Source organism: Nelumbo lutea, chromosome 2, assembly GCF_056320005.1.
Source record: "Nelumbo lutea isolate HS-2025 chromosome 2, American lotus-T2T, whole genome shotgun sequence".
In the NCBI taxonomy this organism is placed as follows: Eukaryota; Viridiplantae; Streptophyta; class Magnoliopsida; order Proteales; family Nelumbonaceae; genus Nelumbo; species Nelumbo lutea.
In genome coordinates, this window is record NC_142685.1 from 92,850,823 (window position 1) to 92,872,349 (window position 21,527).

The following is a 21,527-nucleotide window of genomic DNA, read 5'->3' on the forward strand; positions in this document are numbered from 1 at the left end:
CGAACTGGGGGCCTCGGGCTCAACCTGTTGAGGGGCTTCGAGGCTAAAAGTGCACTCGACGATAAAATCTGCTAAGGCTTGAGCATTAATTGCGGTCCGTGGTTTGTACTGGAGATCGTACTCGCTGAGTTCGATGGCCCACTTCGTCAGATGACTGGAGACCTCGGGCTTCAGCAAGACTTGTCTTAGGGGTTTGTCGGTTAAGACGACGACGGTGTGAGCTTGGAAGTATGGGCGGAGTTTTCAAGCTGAAATCACCAGTGCATACGCTATTTTTTCTATCTGCGGTATCTTGTCTCTGCTCCCTGCAGAATTTTACTAACGTAATAGACGGGCCGCTGGACCCGATCTACTTCCTTTAGTAGTACCGATCTGACCACCTCGTCGCTCGCCGAGATGTACAGTTCTAAGACCTCGCCCTCCTCGGGTCTGGCTAAGGTTGGCACAGTGGCGAGGTAGGTTTTTAGCTCGTCAAACACGAGCTGGCAATCTCGGGTCCATTCGAACCCTTTGCCTTTGATTGCCTTAAAGAAAGGCAGGCAGCGGTTTGCCGATTTGGACATGAAGCGGCTCAGAACGGCTATGCGGCCGTTTAGCCTCTGAACCTCTTTTACTTTCCGGGGTGGTCTCATATCAAGGATGGCCTTTATTTTGTCTGGGTTGGCCTCAATATTGTGCCGGTTGACAATGTCCCCTAGAAACTTACCCGAGGTGACACCGAAGACACACTTGTTTGGGTTTAGTCTGATTCTATATTGACTTAGAATTTGGAAGACAAAATCCAAGTCTTTTATTAATTTCTGCGAGAACTGTGTTTTGACGACCATGTCGTTTACATAACATTCTATTTTCGTGCCGATTAAGGGCCGGAAAAGCTTATTTACAAGTCTTTGGAAGGTCGCCCCAGCATTCTTTAGTCCGAAGGGCATGACTTTGTAACAGTGTAGGCCGAACTCGGTTATGAAGCTGGTTTTTCTTCGTCGGACTGGTCCATCTTGATTTGGCTGTAGCCTGAGTATGCGTCCAGGAAGCTTAGCAGCTCACGTCCTGAGGTCGCGTCCACTAGGCGGTCAATTCGGGGCAGGGGGAAGCAGTCTTTTGGGCAAGCTCGGTTCAGGTCGGTGTAGTCGACGCACATGCGCCACTTGCCGTTGGCTTTTTTCACCAGCACTGGGTTGGTTACCCAACTCGGGTAATGAACTTCCCTTATGAAGTCCGCTGCGAGGAGCTTTTCGACTTCTTCGTCGACCGCCCTCCAGCGCTCTGGAGCTAATTTGCGTTTCTTCTGTGGTCTGACTACAGGGTCAGTGTTAAGTTTGTGATTTATAAGGCCAGGGTCAATATCGGGCATATCTGCCGCGGACCATGCAAAAATATCAAAATTTTGAAGTAAGAAACTCACCAGTTCGGTTCGTAGAGGCTCCTTAACGGAAGCACCGATCTGTAGCGTTCGCGCCGGATCTGTAGCCAAGGTCGGGACTGCGACTGTTTCCTCAGTGGGCGAAGTTCGTTCCTCGCCCTGCTCCGCATGCCGCTCCAGTTTGAGGTCGTCGGCTACCTTGGTTTTTCCCTTTAGGGCGGAAACATAGCATTTGCGGGACTCAAGTTGGTCACCCCGCGCTACCCCCACACCGAAGTCCGTGGGGAACTTCATTGTTAGATAATAGGTGGAGACCACTGCACGCAGAATGTGCGTAATTGGCCGCCCTATTATGGCATTGTATGGGGAGGGGGTCGCGACCACCAGGAAATCGTGGTCGAGTCTTACCGCACACGGCCATGTGCCGACTTCCACAGGTACTGTTATCTTCCCTAGGGGCCTGACTTCCTCTCCGTTGAAGCCCACTAGAGGAGTGTACGTGGGCTTTAACTCGCTTTTCTGCAACTGTAATTGGTCGAACGCCGATTTGAAGAGGATGTCCGCCGAACTGCCTGAGTCCACAAGTATGCGCCAGACTTCGAAGTCGTTGATCCTTAGTTTTATGATGAGCGCGTCGTCGTGGGGATAGTAAACACCTCGCGCGTCGTCTTCTGTGAAAAAGATCGGTTCTTCTGTCTTCGGCCTCTTTGGAGGGTTCTGCTCCTCTTGGGCCGCCTCACGAACTGACGTCCATGCTACTGCCGAAGTGCAACCTGCTACCACCGAACCGCCCACTATTACGTGGATGGTTCCCCGAACTGGCCTCTCTTCTGGGGGAGGTCGCTGCAAGGCTTCGACCGGTCTGCTGCTCGACTCAGGGGCATCCTTTCCGTGTTTCCCTTGCCGACCTGCTTTATTACTATTGTCATTATGTACAAAATGTCTCAAGTACCCGCGACGGATGAGTCCCTCTATCTCGTCCCGGAGATTATTATATTGCTCGGTACTATGACCGTGATCTTTATGAAAACTACAGTATAGATTTTTGTTTCTTTCGTTTGGGTTGCTCTTTAGGCGAGGTGGCCACTTTATGTAGGGGGCGTCCTTGATCGTCATCAAGATCTCGGTCCGCCTTGTGTTCAACGGCGTGTAATCCATCCGAACTGCTAAGGGAGCTCGGGACGGCTGGCTTGGCTTCGCCTCTCGGGTCTGGCTTCTTCTGTCGCCTGGGTTGGAGGGCTCGCCTTCTCTTTTTCTTTTTTCAACCCCGCCTTCGGTTCTTTGGTTGATCTCTTCCTCTGTTCTCATGAACTTGTCCGCAAGCTTGAGGAAGTCGGCCACGGTTGCTGTCTGGCTGGCCACCATGTGCCATTTGAATTCTTTGTGCGTTACCCCTCTTTTGGCCACTGCGAGCTGTACCGCGGGGTCTAACCGAGGGATCTGCAAGCATGCTTCATTGAACCGCTTGATGTAGCTCCGGATGGGTTCTCCTTCTCTTTGGATTACCCCGAAGATACTTTCCTCGGTTCTGGGGCACGCTTGCTGGTAACAAAGTGGGCGGTGAAGATCTGCACGAACTGGGCCCAGCTTCTTATTGACCCGGAAGCTAGGTTCCGGTACCAGGTGTGGACCACCCCCCTGAAGGTGGTGGTGAAGGCCACGCACATGCATGACTCGCTGGCCCTAGTGAGGTGCATTTGTGTCTGGAATGCGTTGACGTGGTCGTTGGGGTCAAAGGACCCATCATACTTGTCCAGAGATGGAAGTTTGAAGTCTCTGGGCAGGGGGACTGCCAGAAGTTCTGATGAAAGGGGGGAAGGAACTGAGAGAATTGGGACGGTTTTTACCTCGTCCGATCTCGTCTCTTCCTTGCCTCTGAGCTTGAGTAGGATACGGGTAGCAGTTCGGCGACTTCGTCGGCGCCTTATTTGAGCGGGCCTGGTGCTGGCGCTGCTGGCCTCCGTATTGCCGAGTTCGATGGGCCCGGACTGCTGGCCTACTGCTAGGGTGCTGAACCGGTTCTCCGTGAGTGGGAACTCGAGCTTGGAGCGCCGAGGTGACTTTGTGGGCGAGGTTCCTGACCCACCTGCGAGCTACGAGGCGGGGGCGATTTTTCTTTGCTTTCGGCATGGGGATGAGGCCTGGCTATTAGGGGGTTCTGGGGTTGGGAAGCTTCTCCTCGGTGAGGTTGTCCACCTTGAGGGGAGGCCTTAACCGGCTTTGAAACAAGGTGCCAGGGGGGAGCAGTGACTGGTTTAGGTGTAGCTGAGGGAACTGCTACTGGTAATGTTGTTGGGAGAGGTGGTGCAGTACCTGGTGTTGTTGGAGTTGGTGCTGCTGGAATTGTTGCATTTGGGCTTGCATTGCCTGCATTCATCGCATTAGATCGTCCAACTGGTTCTGGCGGGTTGCCAGTGGTACAGTAGTTGGTTCAGTGAAGTTCGTTTCAATAGGGAGTGGAAGAGGGATGTTCAACGAAGGAGGGTTCAGGGGCGCCACTGCTTGTGGCACATTCAAACTGGGGATCCCATCCACTGAAAGAGGGATGGTGAACTGCCCAATGCACACCGCGGGAACATAGAGTTGCTCTCTTGTGGTGGCCATTTCTGTTCCACGTCTGGCACTATTGGAGGAAGCCATGGGTGTTGGAGTTTTTGAAAGAATGGTAGGTAAGAGAATTTAGAGGGAGGCTTTTAGAAGCATTCCCACAGACGACGCCAATTGATGGAGCACAATCCTGCCGGTCTTACCTGTCAACGATTTCACCTCTAACTGGAGCGACAGGGAGCCTAAAACGGAGAAGATGAGGGAACTCCGGGAGGAACCCGGTGAGATAACTCCGAAGCTCAAGTTAGTATTCTCTCAAAGGCAAAGTAAAGACTAGATGGCGCAAAGTTCACATACCTTGTTGTTGGGGGTAGGGGGCCTTTTATAACTACTTCGTGCACTCGCTCCGAAGCCCTTGTTAGGTTGGGTATGATTACCCTTGCTTCTGTCAGTTCGGGTGTCGTCCTTTCGGCTGTGACAGAACCGCCACTGCTCTTTGTCGGAGCCATCTCTATAACTGGAGATGGCAGTGTCAGGAGGTGGTGGCAGGTGGCCGTTTGGAGTGCGGCCGTCAAGCGTTAGATCCCAAGTCAGCCAGGTGCGCCGCCCTTGGGTACGGACTTCCTCGGTGTCAGGCATGGTACGGTTTGTTTGGTTTTGGTGTCTTGAGGGCGATGTGGTGGAGTGGTGAGCGAGGCGAAGTCTTGAGTTTGGAGGTATGTCCTGTATTGCTATAGGGCAGGCCAGTTTGGCGAGGTGTGTCCCGAACTGCTATAAGGCAGGCCAGTTCAGTGAGGTGTGTCCCGAACTGCTATAAGGCAGGCCGGTTCGGTGAGGTATGTCCCAAACTGCCATAAGGCAGGCCAGTTCAGCGATGTGTGTCCCGAACTGCTATAAGGCAGGCCAGTTTGGCAAGGTGTGTCCCGAACTACTATAAGGCAAGCCAGTTTGGCGAGGTATGTCCCGAACTGTTACATAGGCCAGTTCGGGTTACTGTCTGGCTTGGGGCCGAATGGAGAGTTCGGGCTCCTAGTAGGGAGTTCGACCGCTGGTAGGGGAGTTCGACCGCTGGTTTCTCCCCTTGGTGCTCGTGCCTTAGGCATGCTTTTGTGCCGAGTTGTTGCCTTTGCCACGTGTTGCGTAACTGTGAGGTCGGGCCAAATCTTCCTTCCAGTTCTCTTCTCTGTTTTGCTCCTCTTCCTCCCTTGTTTTCTGGCCGCCTCTATTACAGAAGACGCCATCTTCCTAGACCGAGTTAAGAATTCCCATCTCGATGATTCCACGATTGGAATCTACCCCCGCAAGTCACTAACACTACTCCCTCTAATTGGACTGGCATTGTCTGTGATCCTCTTTCCCTTTCCGTTATCTCTATCCACCTCTCATGACTCCACATCTACCGCTATTTTCCTGCTGATTTCTGCCGCATTCCCACCCTTCAGAACCTTTCGCTGATAATTTCTTCAGCAGTTCCCTTATTTATACTTCCATCTCTTACTGCTCCCATCTTCACCATTTGAATCTGTCCCTCAACTTGTTCGTCGGTAACTTACCCGACTTCACTCCCGATTTTGTCAACTTGCGCTCCTTGGATCTCTCGTTTAACAACTTCTCCGGCCACATCCCCCTGAGCTTCGGCCGTTTTCCCAACCTCACTATCCCTTGTCTACAAGGAAGCCTGTTCAATTGTATCATCCCTGCCTTCCTTACCAATCTCATCCAACTCACTAGATTCGAACTGGCTTACAACCCTTTCACCCCAAGTTCCTTGCCATTGCATATTGGAAACCTCACCAAGCTAGAAAATCTATGGCTTCCTAACTGTAATCTGGTCGGAGAGATTCCAGGGTCTTTAGGAAATCTCGTTTTGCTCAAAAATCTCGATGTTTCCAACAACTATCTTTCCCACAAGATACTGGAGAGAATTGTTGGATTGAGGAGCATAGAAAAATGAGAGAAAGGGGAAGAAAGGATATCGGGGGAGAGAGAGAGAGAGGAGAGAGAGAGGGACAGAGAGAAATGTGAAGGAATAGTTATCAGGGGAAGACGAACGGTATTTTTTCATCTGAATAATTATTATAAGAGTAGTATGGGAATTAAAAAATATTGTAAAAGGGTCTTTGTTTCACGGTTATAGTACAGGGGGTTTTTATGGCAAAACAAAGTATAGGGTCTTTGTCACAGACCCCATAGTACGGGGGTCTTTGTCTCACAGTCATAGTACAGGGGATTTTTATCACAAAACAAAGTACAGGGATCTTTGTCACATACCCCATAGTACAGGGGGGTCTTTGTCTCACAGTCATAGTATAGGGGATTTTTATCACAAAACAAAGTATAGGGATCTTTGTCACATACCCCATAGTACAGGGGGGTCTTTATAATTTAGCCTAAATTTACAGAAAGGTGAAAGATGTGATCTTATAAGTTTGTAAAATCTATGAGAGGTCCTCTTCTTTGGTATCACATTAGACACGTTATAGGAGGGATTCATGGGGTGGGGACGAAAGGTTCACTGACCTTACCATGGAGAGCCTGTGGATATGTGGGTTTGTTCCCACATCGAAAGCAATGTGGTTCTGAGATTGGGTGACCATGTAAAGCCATTCCATACATCAGAAAGCAATAAAGAAGGAAGGGGTTTGTGAGATGAAATCTTGCATTTTCACTCCAATCTTGGTTCTTAGAAATGGTTTTCACAATTTATCGATTCTATTCCAGAAATTATGGTAGGTTGCAGAGGCATTTCAACTCTTTTGTTTTCTTTTCTTAAGTCGTTTTCTCTGTAATGAACTCTTGATGTCCAATTATTGAAGAAAAGTAAAAATACATAAGAAATAATACAAAATTCAAGGTTTTGAACCCTACATATTTGTATTTGTACTCCTTTCAAACTAAGCCTAATTGTCTCTGGTGCTAATATTTGCAGCATTATTGACATTGACTAGAACTTATTTCTTGTCAAGTTAATTGGCATCACTTTTGTTTTGTATGAGATTTCTGAATGATGATTACAAAAGCATGGAGAATATCAAAGGTGAAACTTCAAAATCGGAAGAATCTCTCTAATTTGTTCTGTATCTCTAATTATTTCGATTGATGGTATCGGCTATTGGGTGTACTGGAATTGGCTTTTCCTTGTCACAAAAGTAATGCAATCCTCTAGTAGGGTGGCACAGATCTTACAAGAGAAATTCAAATAGTCAGCTTCAAAATATCTATGCCTTCCTCTCTTGACTCAGAACTAGGAATGGCAATGGGGAGAGGCAGGGCTGGGTTTTGCATGCCCAGTCCCTGATCCCGAGCTCAAATACCCCACCCGTACCCCAATGGGGCTAGAAATCCCAACCCCATCCCTGTCCCAGATTTTCAGGTTTCCCAAAAATTCATCCCAAACCCAATCAGTGTTAAAAAAACCCGCCATGACCGGGTCAGAACAGGTTGGAGCCCCGACAGGAATGGGTCAAATTGCCATCCTTTGTCTATGATTATGGATGATTGGAGTATGCAGGTATTGTCCATTTCCACAAGTCAATCTGCTCCATGAAGGCATGAATCTCTTGGTTTCAGTTACCTCTACCAAATTGGAGTCTGGGCAGTCATGATCATCATTCAAAAGTTAATCAAGCTGAGAAGATTGTCCAGGAAGTATTTAAGCGTAAAAATAGAAATGGTGATAGAAAAATTAGCTTGGAGGGATCCATGGCATTCTCTGAGTTAAGTCGAACAGTTGAACCTAAATAAACAGCCTTATTGAAACTTTCTGGAATTGATTTTCTTTACAACTAAGTTGGATCCTATTATTTTGACCATGAAAACCAGTTTATATGGACACCAATTAGAAATGGTGTTTTTGCACAAACCATTTTGCAATCACATATAAACCATTTTGCAATTAGAAATGGTTATATGGACACCATTACATGGAATCCTTGAGCCTGCTAAAGATTTTTTTGGTAAGCACAAGGCATGTCCATTTATCAAGGAGGATTTTCGTTTTCAGAATCCTCTTGTTTCTGTCACCTTTTTCTTGGTTTATCTTGTCCTCCATGATTTAAGTTGGTGTGCTTAAGGTTTTTTTTTACTCGCAAGACTGCGTTGGATGTTTCCACTCATTGCTTTGTCACTCCTTATCTCATTCTGATCCATGAGAGTAGTGGTCTTTCTCTTTGTTCCATTCCTTCCAATGGCAGATATTAGTATGACTATGACCTTGTTTATCCAGGTTTAGGCGTTTAGCCTTGAATTTTTATGGTGCTATACCAAAGGGAACTGATTGTGGTTTTAGCCTCATAACAAGTGCTTGCAGAAAGGTATTCAATCCTATGCATTCTCATGGATCCATATATATGAAATATTTACTTAGTCTGTGACTGCTTTAAGAGCTGCTCTATCAATGCTGGTTCCTCAAATGTGGGGTCTATACCAGACCTTAATTTGAATGGTTTCTAGGGATGGGAAATGTCTGCACCCAAATATAGCTCTTTTGTTATATTCTAATATGTTCTTTCACACACTAAAATTTTTAATTATGGCTTTAACTTTAGCTCATCTAGGAAAATCAAATTCCATTCTACTCATCCTATCCTCTTTAAGAAAGAAACAAAAGCACTTAAACTGATAACAGATGTTTAACTTATTATGGTTTCACTTTGCAGGGAATTTGATATCCATACAGATAAACATGCACAGTAAAAAAGCTCTATTATTAAAAAAGAGGTCATCCTTGGCTGACCAGATGATGCATGAAACACAACAGACCACACAGAATTGCATATGACCAACCAACTTAACCTGATTAGACTTGAGATATGAAATAGGAAAATCAAACAATGCATGTTCAGCTGCTTCTTATGGAAAGGTGACTGTTCTGTATTTCTTAGTCTCCCCTAGCAACCAAGGTAAGCAAGCAGTCTTTGTAGTTCCCATTGGTTGTCTCTTCAATCTTCTGTGAGAGGGAAACTCCATGTTGCTTATGGTACTCCTCTGATATCTCCTTCATGTAAGAGTCAGCTTGGGTTACAATTACTCGAGTCAGAGCTTGCCTATTTTTCTCATCTGCACTTCCTTTCAGTGCTGAAGCCAGTATCTGGGAACCAGAATGACTATTAGAACAACGAAAGTAAAAATGTTGAAATTGGACATCTTGGTCATGGTTTTTAAAACCGGCCCAAGACCGAACCGGTCAGGGGTCCGGTTACCGGGTCGAACGGTCCGACCATTCGAACCGAATGCTCGGCCTGTTCTGACAAAAAAATTAAAAAAATAAAAAAATAAAACTGTCAAAACCGTTCGAACGGTTAACCGCCCGGTTCAGCAGTTCGATGACCAAAAATCAACGGTTCTGGGGAAAATCCAGTTTTTGGGGAAATTCCCAGTTTTTCCGGTCTGACCATCCAGTCCAGTCCGGTTTTGAAAACCATGATCTTGGTTGGTAGGTTCATCTTTACCTTGCTGAAGTATGTTTTAGGAGAGGAAATGCACTGAATTGCATAGCTCAAGCATGAGCCTTCTTCCAGATCCTGCTAAAAGCATCAATTCATATTGACTTACAATTCAATGAGACATTAGTTTTCACCAGAAGCAACTATCTCAGGGTACATAACCAAGAAAACCATGCAATAGTTCTTCAATTGTATTGCCAGATATAATTGGATACCTCTTCAGTTGTGGTGCCAGATATCTCCTTGTAGTAATTGAACACTGCTTTGAGATGAAGCTTGCTCCTGGTTGTTATTATCCTCACTACTTCTTCATTCTCTATAGGCCTCTTTTGAGCATTTTTTATGGCTTCAGAAAGGGTCTTAGCCTCTGTTTCAGCAATCTCGTCATTGAATCGTGCTCCCTCATATCTGTAGGAGCTCACTAGTGCTACCAAGAGCTGTTGCAGTTCATAGACATTCCAAATTAGTTTGTTACAAATTAAGGGGCTGTTTGCAAGTCTTTCTAGGTAGATCTTTCAACAGCCCGGTAGACAAGAAGATGCAGTGAGCTTTTGGGGTCTTGTCTTTAAAGATCAAGATTGCTTGGTTCACGTCATGATCTACCGGGCTATTAAAAACAGTTGCAGAGGCTATTTTCAATGCGGAAAGACCAAGAACTTCATTTGAAGCTTCCTGATTTTCAACTTCATTTCAATGGAAAAAGACCATTTTTTGGTCTTTTGATCTTCCCGCAGACCACTTAAATGTTCTATTTATGAGAGAAGGATAAACTTCTCGAAGCACATAGTCATAGATGGGCTCAGCAGTAAATGGGCTTTTAAGGCCTAATAACTGCCTTTGGCAGGTCTTGTCAACAATTTGTAGGGTCTCATCCATTGGCTGAGATAAGCTAGATCAATCCCGTTGTCCAGGGCTCCACTGTGGTCTACCAATCTCAGCATGGATATCTTGCCCATTAAAATGAAGGCCCATCAATTGAATGAACCAAAGACGAGGCAAGAAAAACTTGTGGCAATGTTGTAAGACTCAAACCGGACTAAAAACCAGAATTCTCCATTGGTCCGGTTTAGTCCAAATAAACAAACCATCATTTAATTGGGACCTGGAAAGGCGATCAGATCCCGGTTTTCATTGTCCGACTGTCCGGTCCTGGCCAAGTCTTACAACATTGGCTTGTGGTACTAACTACTCACATTACGGTTGCTGTCATTGACACTGTATGCAACATCTTCCTCGATCGAGTGGTCGAAGAGGGAGTGGTAAGCCCTCCTTGCCCCCAAGAGTTCTTCCGACGACCGGGTACAGGCAATTTCGACGAGAATATCGTAATCTCCCTTAGCCAAGGCTTCTTTTGCAAGACGGGCATCTCTTTCCCAAGGATGCAATGTCCATAACACCATAGCATTCTGTGTGTTAAAAGAGAGAAGCAAGTGAGCTGAGAAGGAAAAATTCAAGATCAATCCAATCCTCCCAATAGATAGACGAAAGAGAGATCCATTGGGGCCCAAAATCCAAGCCCATAATAAAGAATTTCATGGGAATGGATAGATGAAATCAGTGAAGGTCATCCTCAAGTTTATAGCTGTCAATGGGCGGGGCCTGATTGGGACAGGGTGGACCAGCCCCGAACCAATTATTAATCATTTCTATGACATAGACCTAGAATCAAACCAATTATTAACCGGAATAATCCCGTCTGACCCAAATAGACCTGATTGTACTTGACATCAATGATTATATATGATAATAACTAAGAACTTCATTTTTTTTTATTATCTAACCTCGATAAAAATTACAGTAAAATGGTAAACTATTTATATGTATGAAATTTACACTTTTGGACATAAAACATAACAAAAATTAAAAGAAAAAAAATATGAGACCTTTATATATTTATTAACCATAAAACCGGTTTAGTTTTTTCGGATTGATCCGATCTATTGACAGCTCGCCCACCAGAGTAGAATGGGCTCCAAGTCCATCTGGCCCACTAAACCAATGTGGTCCACTTAAATCCTGGAGCACTCCTTCAGTCTTCACACCAAATACAACTGCATCAAACAATATTAATGTAAAAAAAAATAAAAAATAATAAGAATCAAAACTATAAATTATGGTTTTTAAACCACCATTGACCCAGATGATTGAACCATTCAGCCTGAAAACCATCTAAGCAATCAGTTTTGTTTTACGTTAAACCTGGTCCCTGGTCAAAAATCATTGAATCGATGACCCGGGTGGTCAAACTTCAATCCATTAACCCATTCAATAGTTCTGGCCATATTTTATTTTTAATTTTTGTTATCAGAATGGACTATCCATTTGAAACGGACAGTTGAACAGTCAACCCGAAAACCAGTGGCCAGAACGATTTCCAGATCGTTTTTTAAAACCATGCTATAAACATACCTTAAAACGCAAGAATTCATGCTCAAGGAAGGCGATATGGCGTTCGTCCCACCTCTCGAAGAGGCGTTCGTCTTCCCTGAAGAACTGAGGGAATCCCTTCCTGAAGGATTTTCTCTGCTCTGGGTGCCATTTCCCCAGTATCGATATTATTGAATTCTCGTCAACTCCAAACCCTACAAATTGGAGAAATTGCAATATTTTTAATATTAAAAAGAACAAAGTTAGTTCCTGAATTGAGGGATTTTCTTTTCTCTGGTTGTATATTCAGTTTCTCGTTTATGAACAAACAAATGAATTCAATAGACATAAACATCAAGAAACCCATCTCTTTTCTTTCTTTAATTTTGCTTAAATACTACAGAAAACAGAAACCAATGGTAAAAATAATTAATTAGAAAAAGCAAGAAATGGTGATGGCAACAAAAGTTGGGTTTGCGCAGGATTTGTGCTTTTAAAGTCCAAAAGCACAGGCCCCAATTTTATATTTTGTGCTTTTGGGGCTTAAAAGTGCTTTGGCTTTAGAACTTTTTATGCTATTAATCAAACACTCTTTGACTCACTTTTTGTTTCTCACAGCCCAAAGCTCAAAAGCAGAGAAGCTGAGAAAGCCTTTGTGAGAGCTAAAAGAAAAGAAAACTTTTAAGATAATAGATAGGATTATAGGAATGATGGAAAAAGCCAGAACCTGAGAAAGCCTTTGTGAGAGCGTCGAGATCTCCAGGAAGAGCCATTCTCTGTTTTCTTTCTTCAGGATGAGAAAGGATGGCGCTCTTTTTTCTCTTCAGGCTGTTATATATGAAAATTTTAGGGGTATTTTTGTCATTTAACGAGTCATGGGGCGTTATGGTCATTATGTTTATCAACTTAAATATAAAAAAAAAAAAAGACAAAAAACAAAAAGGAAACTTGAACATATTTTTTCTTTCTCCATAATTACGAATAATTAGTTTTTATGGATAAGCGTTTAAATTTGCAAGTGGGTTGGGCATATATTAGTAAATTGGCCCAGTACATAAAGTCCATAATGACTTGTGGGCCCCCACAAATAATTCGATGTATTTAAAAGTTGATGTAACGTTTGATTTAAAAAGTAGTTTTGTTGTCCTCGTGTTAAACGAGCTGGAATGGGGGTAGTTTTTTATTGGATTTTATTTTAGTCCTTTATTTGAATTTATTTGTAGAAAACACCTTTCCTTTTTTGAAATGACCCACACCTCCGATTTTCAATTTTCTTGTTCATCGGGATCCCTTGCCTAAATTGTTTCAATTCGGAACAACCTTTAGGGATCCGCTATTAGGGGTGGCAACGAGTCGAGCTTTTCACGAGCTGCTTGAGCTCGGTTCGTGAAAAGCTAAGCTCAGCTCAACTCGGTTTCAATCGATCTTCGAGTCGAATTCGAGTTTAGTTCATAGGCTCGATTAAGAAATGAGCTGATCTCGAGCCTAATAGAAAATAATATGTATACAATAAAAATATTATAATTCTTAGTTATTATAATTCTTAATTTTTAAATATCAAATAAAAAGTATTTTTATATAGAATTTTTTATTTTTATAAAACATTGTTCTCAAAATCAAGGTCGAATCGAATCGAGCTTGATCTCAAAGTTCTGACTTGAATTCGAACTCAAATCTTTTAGAACAGTCTCAAGCCGAGCTTGAACCTCATACTATTCAGCTTGGCTCAACTTGACTCAAATCCACCCCTATTTGCTACCAATAAAATCCTTCCAATATTGTCCCAACAAACCATTGCAGTCCTACATTGGAAGTATCTCCTTTATCAGAGGTGTTTCCAATATAGTGCTGCAATGGCCGGTTGGGACATGTTACTATGTTAGAAGCATCAGGTTACTAGCATATCTGAAGTGCCCACCTAAGACTACAATCTGCATACATTTATTCATCAATTCTATGCAATATTAGAATCCGATCCATTTGATTGAAGAAATGAATCAATACTAATTGATACATATAGGTTTATTTGTTAATCGGCCAAATTCGAACCTAATGAGCTGGGCTTAACATATATATAATATATATATATATATATATATATATATATATATATATATATATATATATATATATATAATAAAAATGTTATATATATATATATAATGTTTTTATTTATATATAATAATAACTAAATATTATAATTATAATTTTTTTAAAATTAAATAAAAAATAATTTTTTATTTTTATAAAACATTTGACTCACAATCAAGCTCAAATTTTTAACTTGAATCAAGTTTGAGCTCAAGTTTCTAACTCGAACCTCATACTTTCTTGATGAACCATATTCGAATAACTAACTATTGGGTTTGGTTCGGCCCAAATCCACCCCTAAATGCATATTTGGATTTAGGAATATTTGATCTTATTCGGTCCATATTTTCAATCAGTCGACATAAATGCTTGAACCAGACGTGCTCGATCCATTTAGTAGGTTACTGATTTTTGCGATTATTTTTACTTATTTTTTTTTTAATTGTTATTATGACGCTGCAGGTTATTGACCCATTGGTCCTAATTAGACCTAAAAAGTTGATCCAAACCCGATCCAAAAAAGTGGTTTAGGACACCCTATCTGATGACCGAAGTAGAAGACGATCAACCTGACCTAACCCGACCAAAAAGAATTCTATGGTCCTCTAATTAGGGTTTTAAAACATTGATGCAGAGTGGTGGTCCTAGTGGAATAAACAATTAATACATGATTGAGCAAGGTTTTTAAATTTGAACCGGACAATGAACCGGTCAGAGTTCTGGTTCCTGGGTCAAACGGTTTGATCATTTAAATCGAATGGATGGTTCATTCTGACAAAAAATAAAATAAATAAAAAACGGCCAAAACCATTAAATGGTCCAAATGGTTTGAACGATTCGACCACCTGAGTCAGTGGTTTTCTGATTAAATTAACGGTTTTTGGTGAAATAACGATTCTGGGGTAAAACGGAACTGATCACTTGACCGTTCCTGATTTTTCCAATCCGACCATCCGATCCAATCTGATTTTAAAAACCATGTGATTGAGAGGTGACCAGAATAAATCATGGGTTGTGCCTAAACCTATTCATGGACTGGGCTCGGGCTTGACTTTTGTCAAAATTCTAATAGGCTCGGCCCAAAGCCCGAGCCCCAAACAGTGTAAAATTGAGCCCGAAACCTGGCCCGTGAACAGGTTTAGTCGTGCCTGAACAAAATTCTAGCATGTTTCTCTTACTGTTGGAGATAGATAAAAAGTTTAAAATCAGACTGCCCATTCATGAAAATCACACCCCAACCAGTCTATTGACGGTTCAGCTTTGGAAAAATTAGGTTTCTTCAGTATTTTTAAATTGTCATTGACTCAGACAGTCGGGCCATTTGGCCTGGAAATCGTTTAAGCAACTGATTTCTGTTTCACCATTTGACAAAAAACCGTTGACGTGATCAGAAAATTGTTTATTCAGGCAGTCAAATCGTTGATCTATTTAATCTAAACAATGGTTTTTGGCCGTATTTTATTTTAATTATTTATTTTAATCTTTTAAATTTAGAATGATTCATCCATTTAAACCGTATAGTCAAACTGCTGACCCAAAAATCAGTGGCCAAAGCAATTTCAGTTCCAATTTAGTTTTTAAAACATAGTGTTTCTTTATCCTTAGTTTACTTTTTGGACCACAGGAATGTTTTAAGCCGGATTGAACCAAGCTAGCGGGTCTAGTTTTTGGAACATTAATTAGTTGTTCATTAATTTTCTGTTCTCTGAAGTTGATTAATTGGACAGTTTTCCTTTTGATAAATAGCATAATGCCTTGACCATCCATTAAACTAGTTTTCTTTTCTTTTCAATTAAGCGAGGTTTGTAGTAAAACCCCTTCAAAATTAAATAAATCATTTTATAACTGCCTTAAAATCTTTACATTGTAAAAGCAAATAAAAATCTCAACGGCTGATCTTCATGATTATACACACTGTTTAAAAGTTTACATATATATAATTTACAGTTAAACAGGCCATAATTTCTTAATTTTATTAAAATATTGTTTTAAAAAATAATAAATATTAATAAAATGAGGTTGATGGGCTACTTCTTATATTTCAATTATTGTTTAATAAAAAAAAAATGGGTGTGAATTGATTGACTCGATGGTTGGAACTAATCAACATTTAAGTGTTGATTAGTGCAATTTGGGCAATTTGGGCAAAGTAATTATATAGTTGAGTTCTTTGTTCATCTCAAAGAACTCAACTATATCTTCAATATTTCTCCATTTGCTTAGTGCAATTTGGGCAAAGTAATTATATTAATTCATTGTCAAAAAAAAGAAAATCATCACCAACAAAGGGCTGTGAAGTGGTTGAAGTGAAGGACTTATTGTTTTGTATTTTATTAGATAAAACAAACTCAATAATAAAATATTCCAATATAAAGTAGTCAACCCATTTTCAATTTCAGTCATCGAGGAGCTTACAACATTCTTATTAATAGAGTTAAAATCATCCCCCCTCCCCCCGGTGTCCCACAGCACATTCCTATGTATATTGGGAATATCTTTCGATGATGACATCATCATTTCAGGTATTATCATTTCAATACACGATGAAGATGTTCTGTGAGGGACATTGTGGGGGGTTGATTTGATCTCTTCTTAATAAATTATTCACAAAAAGAAAAATCAATATATTAAACGGCCCATAATCAATGTTATGAAAACTGAACTGGTGGTTCACGATTAAGTAATTCAATGACTTAGTTCAAATGATTTAAAACATGCCCAAATTGCACTCCTAATTATATGTAAAGTAGTAGAAATATGAAAAATATGAGAGGAGAAAAACATGCATTAAAACCAAAAATATGCTACACTTAAATGAAGAGTGAGATCATTAAATCTGATTCTCAGGGTTGAACTGGATTTTTCGAATGAAACTTGACCAAATTGATGGATTTCTTACCAAAAGTAATGTTCTAAATTAAGGTCCTATAAATTATGTGAGACTTCTTATTTTTGAAAGCCCTCTGGCTGAGTTCATTCACTAAATTTGAAAGTGAACAAAGTGAACTTAGCATTAGGAGAACCTTGATAGTAAGTTTTGTGTTGTGCTTTGAATTCTTATTGCAACCCACTCCATGTTCCGAAAACTCAAAGACAATTTTTCATAGTGGTTTGTGATGGAAGTACAAGCTTTTGGCCGTTGGATTTATCCATTTTCGGCTTATGCTTATTACTAGAATTCATTATATTATGTTGTTTAGGGTTTTCTCTTTTATGTAATATTAAGTTTGCATAAGAAGAAAGTGAGCATGTATTATAAGAGTTTGGTTGTATTGGGATTTAGGATTTCTAAAAAAGAGTGTTTTTTGCATAGCCTTCTATCTCCATTGTCATTTTCTTGGTGCATTTCGTCCTCTCCTTCGTCCATGGACATAGGCTATAAGCCAAACCATGTAAATTTGTACGTGTTCTTCTTGTGAGTTTATCTATTTTGTGTTTTCTTTTAGATTTTCTCTAATCCTTGTTAATATAGTTCTTGATCTTGAATTATTGATCATCATATTTGCCAAGGGGAATTCAATGAATCCTCCAATAGGAGTTTAACAATCTTTGGCCATCTCCCTCCAAAATAATCAAAGATAATCCTACCTTTAGTGCAAGATTGAGAACTTTAAAGTAGGGAAAGGAAGGGAAAGGCAGAGAAACCTATATAAACTTTTTATAGGTTTTCCTACCTTTTCCTTCAAAAAACATAAGTGAACATGTTAGAGAATCATAAGCCTTTGATACATTAATCCAAAACCAACTTGAGCTTATTGGCAAGAGGTTTTGTAATTATCTTATAGAGCACATTACATAGACTAATAAGCCTATAATCCTTCACTTATGTTGCTGCCTTGAATAGGCTGAGGGCAATAAGGTAATTTTTCTTTTGAGTCGAAGGCTGGCTGACGAATCTGAGGTCTGCTTTGGTCGAGGGCTGGTATCAGACTTATGAAGAGAGAGAAAACATCAAAGGCATTAGGTGCTAACCCGAGGCGAAGACTCCGACGGTTAAATTAGTATGAGGGGAGTAGGAGGTGGACGAGGCCTGAGCAAGGAGTGCTCAAACGAAGTCACACAGGAAAATGTAGAGCTCTTATAGTTTAGAGTCTAGATGTTTACCTTGAGGGGGTTTTCCCCTATTTTTACTTGAGGCCGCTTGGAGGTAGGTGGGCTCAGATGGTCAGGATGCAGCCCGGCCTTGAGGAGTGTGGCCATCCGAGGCCACCATGTATGGCTGCTCTATTGGTTCCATGTCATGCGTCGACCTCTGTTCCGCACGTGTCCTCATTGGGTCCACCTTGGGCACCGTTGTCTGCCACGCGTGTGCACGCTATTGGTCCAAGCCACATGCGCCTACATCAACTTTCATTGGATTTAGATTTTTTGGGTTCAAAGTAATCAAACTCCATTTTGCTTTTGTATTTCTCATGTAATGCAATAACTCTTTCTAACTTTAGCATATTAGCAAGAAGTTCTATGATGATCTTATAAAGCACATTACATAGATTAATAAGCCTATAATCCTTCATTTTCATTGGATTTAGATCTTTTGGGTTCTAACTAATAAAAGTATGATTTATTCTACCCACAAATTTCTTTGAATTGAAAAACTCATAAACATACTCATAAATGTCTTTTCCTAATATGCTCCAAAATTTTTTATATAATTAACAAAGCTAGTATACCATCAGGACCCAAATCTTTAAGAGATCCAAAACTCATCACAACTTCTTTGACCTCTTCCATTGAAGGCATAGTTGTTAACATTTCATTAGATGCCTGTTTGAAAAAGATCTTGGTTATCCTCAAAGTTTCCATCTCTTGAAGATTGAAATAAATCATAAAAAGATGAAACAAATAGTTCTACTATCTCCTCAGACAACCATTTTCCATCACCATTTTTTATCTAAGAAATTTTGTTTCTTTGCCTTTTAAACATTGTGGCTTTATAAAAATATGATGTATTCCTATCACCACAGAAGCACCACATTTTTGTTTCCAAAACATTTCTAGCTCATCCAAATATATATATATATATATATATATATTTTTTTTTTTTCAGTTTCTCTAATTTGCAGATTAAAACTTCATTTTGTTCATCCATTATTAATAAATGATTAATGATTACACATTCTGATTCATGGAGCCAAGCCTCAAAATTTTCGGCCTTGCTGTTTCACTAGGACTCAAACATCAAGAAAATAAGTTTATGATCAGAACCCCATCTAGGGAACACATGAACTTTAATAGAGTGGAATAATTATAAACCTTCATCATAAACCAACACTCTATCAAGTTTCCTTTCTATCCTTCCTAAGCCCATTTGTCGTCAAGGTCTTTCCCCCACCACTTATATTAATTTGAGATAAATGAAATATCCACAAAGTCCAAAATCAAAATTTGTTAACCCATTAAAGCCATGACCAATTAAAACACTATTAAATCTATAAATCCAAATTAAAATATTTTTCAATAATACAAGCATCATTAGGATTGTGAAATTGATTCAATTTAACCATAAATTCATTCCAAAAAGCTACTTTCTGTGTTTTATAATGTTCAACATGGATGAAACCAAGCACAAGAACAAGGAAAAGATTAACAGAGCAGGCAATATACCCGTTAACAGAATAAAGGATGCCCACCAAAGTATACTCTTTCCAAAAGTAGCTAATCCACCAGCTAACCCTTTAGAGACCAAAACATGATAATTAGGAGATTTTAGACGTTTCCCTAAATTAATAGCTTTAGCATAAAAAATTTGTCTCTACCAAAAAAATCCAGATTGTTATTTTTGACAGTTTTTTTCCTTAAGTTTTGTAAAACTGACTTCCTACTAGCACCTTTACAATTCCAACAAAAGATAAAAAGAGAGTTTTGAATTCAAATTCTGCAAATTTAAGTTAAACCTTAAATCCCGATGAGAATGACTATTATTTGTCCTTTGACATTTTCAAACCTCTATCCCCTCTTTCAAAAATTCGGGTTTTGTTCTTTTGACATTTTCAAACCTCAAAAACTTAGAATTAAAAGGACAGTCTCCACTCCCTTCTTACAAAAAAACACAATAGAAAAAAAAAATAGAATCTAATGGCAACTAAACAAAAACCAAGGGTAGAAACAACAAGATCTCTTCTCTCTTCTGAGATGAAAAATATAAAACCTTAGGCTCAGTTTGGAAGGAGCACAAATGCAAATATGTAAAGTACAAATACAAACAAAATACAAGGTTTTGTGCTCTACATTTTTGCATTTGTACTCCTTCCAATGGAGCCTTAGGATAAAAGAAAAAACAAATTCTAACAAAGGAAAAAGAACCCCACCAAAGGGTAAAAAACCCCAACAAGGGGAGAGAAACCCCAACTAGTGGTAAACTACAAAAACCCCAACAAAACAAGAAATCACCAAAAGAACACTAAACACACCCTAGATCCACAAGAACAACATAACACATAGCATTGCAAAAAAAACTTACTAGAGCATTACAAAACAAAACCTTTTCTCCCTAAACAATCTTACCGATCCAGTAACATTCCTTGCCTTCGAATTTTAGATTTCACACTAAATACAGATAGTGGAATCACCGCTCATCATTCTAGCTCAAGTGACTCTCACTATGCGATATGACAATACATATTTATCACCAATTCATACTGATCAACCCTATAGTTGAGGTAGAAACAACAATGGTTTGGTTGCTGATTTGCTCTTTTTACTTGAAATGTTTTATGTTGATCTAAAAATCGGCAATAAAAAAATATTTTCAATTTAAAACATTTTGGATTGATCAATACAATTAGATGTTTCACATATAAATGTGAATGACCAATCCTATACATGCATTTTTCTAACTGGAAGTGATGATATTCTCATATGTGATGTACTTCTCACCAATTGATTTGTATTGCAGAAATGGTACCAAACAAAACCTTGGTTAGGATGTCTTAATCCATTTATTATTTATAAAAAGATAATTACAGCTCATACAAGTGGTTTTCTTATTTATGTGTCTGATCAAATAGTCATACTCAATGGGTCCAACTCCAATCTAGTAGATATTTTAAGCTAGAATTTATTATATAAATTATTAATACACATTGGTAGTTTTAATTTATATTGTTTTATATAGTTTACTTATCTTGATAGAACCGAATGATTCACATGTTAAAGATATCATATATCAAGCCAGATCTGATAGATATCTACAAATTAGATTGAGCAATACAAAATATTATTTCTACCTAAACTGTGACATTTTACATGTAAATGCCAATGATCAATCCCACGCAGCTGAAATAGTGATTTTCATATGTGAAGTAAGGATGCATATTTTTCATCAATTTCTATGGATAAATCCAAAAACATTTTAGTAAAAAAAACAGTGATATCAAATACAACCTAGTTAAGATGTCTTAATCTATTTATTCTCATGCAGTGGCTTTACATGTATCATCAAATAGCAGTACTCAATGGGTCCCAGCTCTAGTCTAATAGATATTTTAAGCTTATTATTGATAGTTTTATATTTTTTTATATAGTTTATTTCCCTTGATAGAACCAGATGTTTCACATGGTATATTTTTTTTTGAGGGAGATGATTCACATAGTATAGAAAAGATTATAATAGGATCAGTTCTAGGTCAAAGTACATACATACTAATATACAGTTTGGCTCCAATTAGATAGGCTTTGACATTTCTAGACTTGGATTGTAGGAAACAAAAATGAATCAC

The 21,527-nt window shown here is 39.9% G+C and overlaps 1 protein-coding gene across 3 annotated transcripts; it reads right to left on the reverse strand.

Moving 5' to 3' along the window:
• Positions 1 to 8,519: 8,519 nt before the first annotated feature.
• On the reverse strand, positions 8,520 to 12,531 carry ANNAT4 (annexin 4). Of its 3 annotated transcripts, none has more exons than XM_088971111.1 (6): positions 12,446 to 12,531; positions 11,761 to 11,933; positions 10,545 to 10,757; positions 9,567 to 9,788; positions 9,358 to 9,429; positions 8,520 to 8,996 (listed from the first exon to the last, which is right to left on the reverse strand). In XM_088971111.1, exons 1-6 carry the CDS (start codon positions 12,489 to 12,491, stop codon positions 8,787 to 8,789), a joined length of 936 nt encoding a protein of 311 aa, XP_088827237.1. In that variant the 5' UTR covers positions 12,492 to 12,531; the 3' UTR covers positions 8,520 to 8,786. The 3 variants fall into 3 exon arrangements, with proteins under 3 accessions (XP_088827237.1, XP_088827236.1, XP_088827239.1); XM_088971110.1 differs by having other exon boundaries at positions 9,358 to 9,432; positions 12,446 to 12,521; XM_088971113.1 differs by lacking the exon at positions 9,358 to 9,429 and having other exon boundaries at positions 12,446 to 12,521.
• Between the last annotated feature and the right edge of the window lie 8,996 nt (positions 12,532 to 21,527).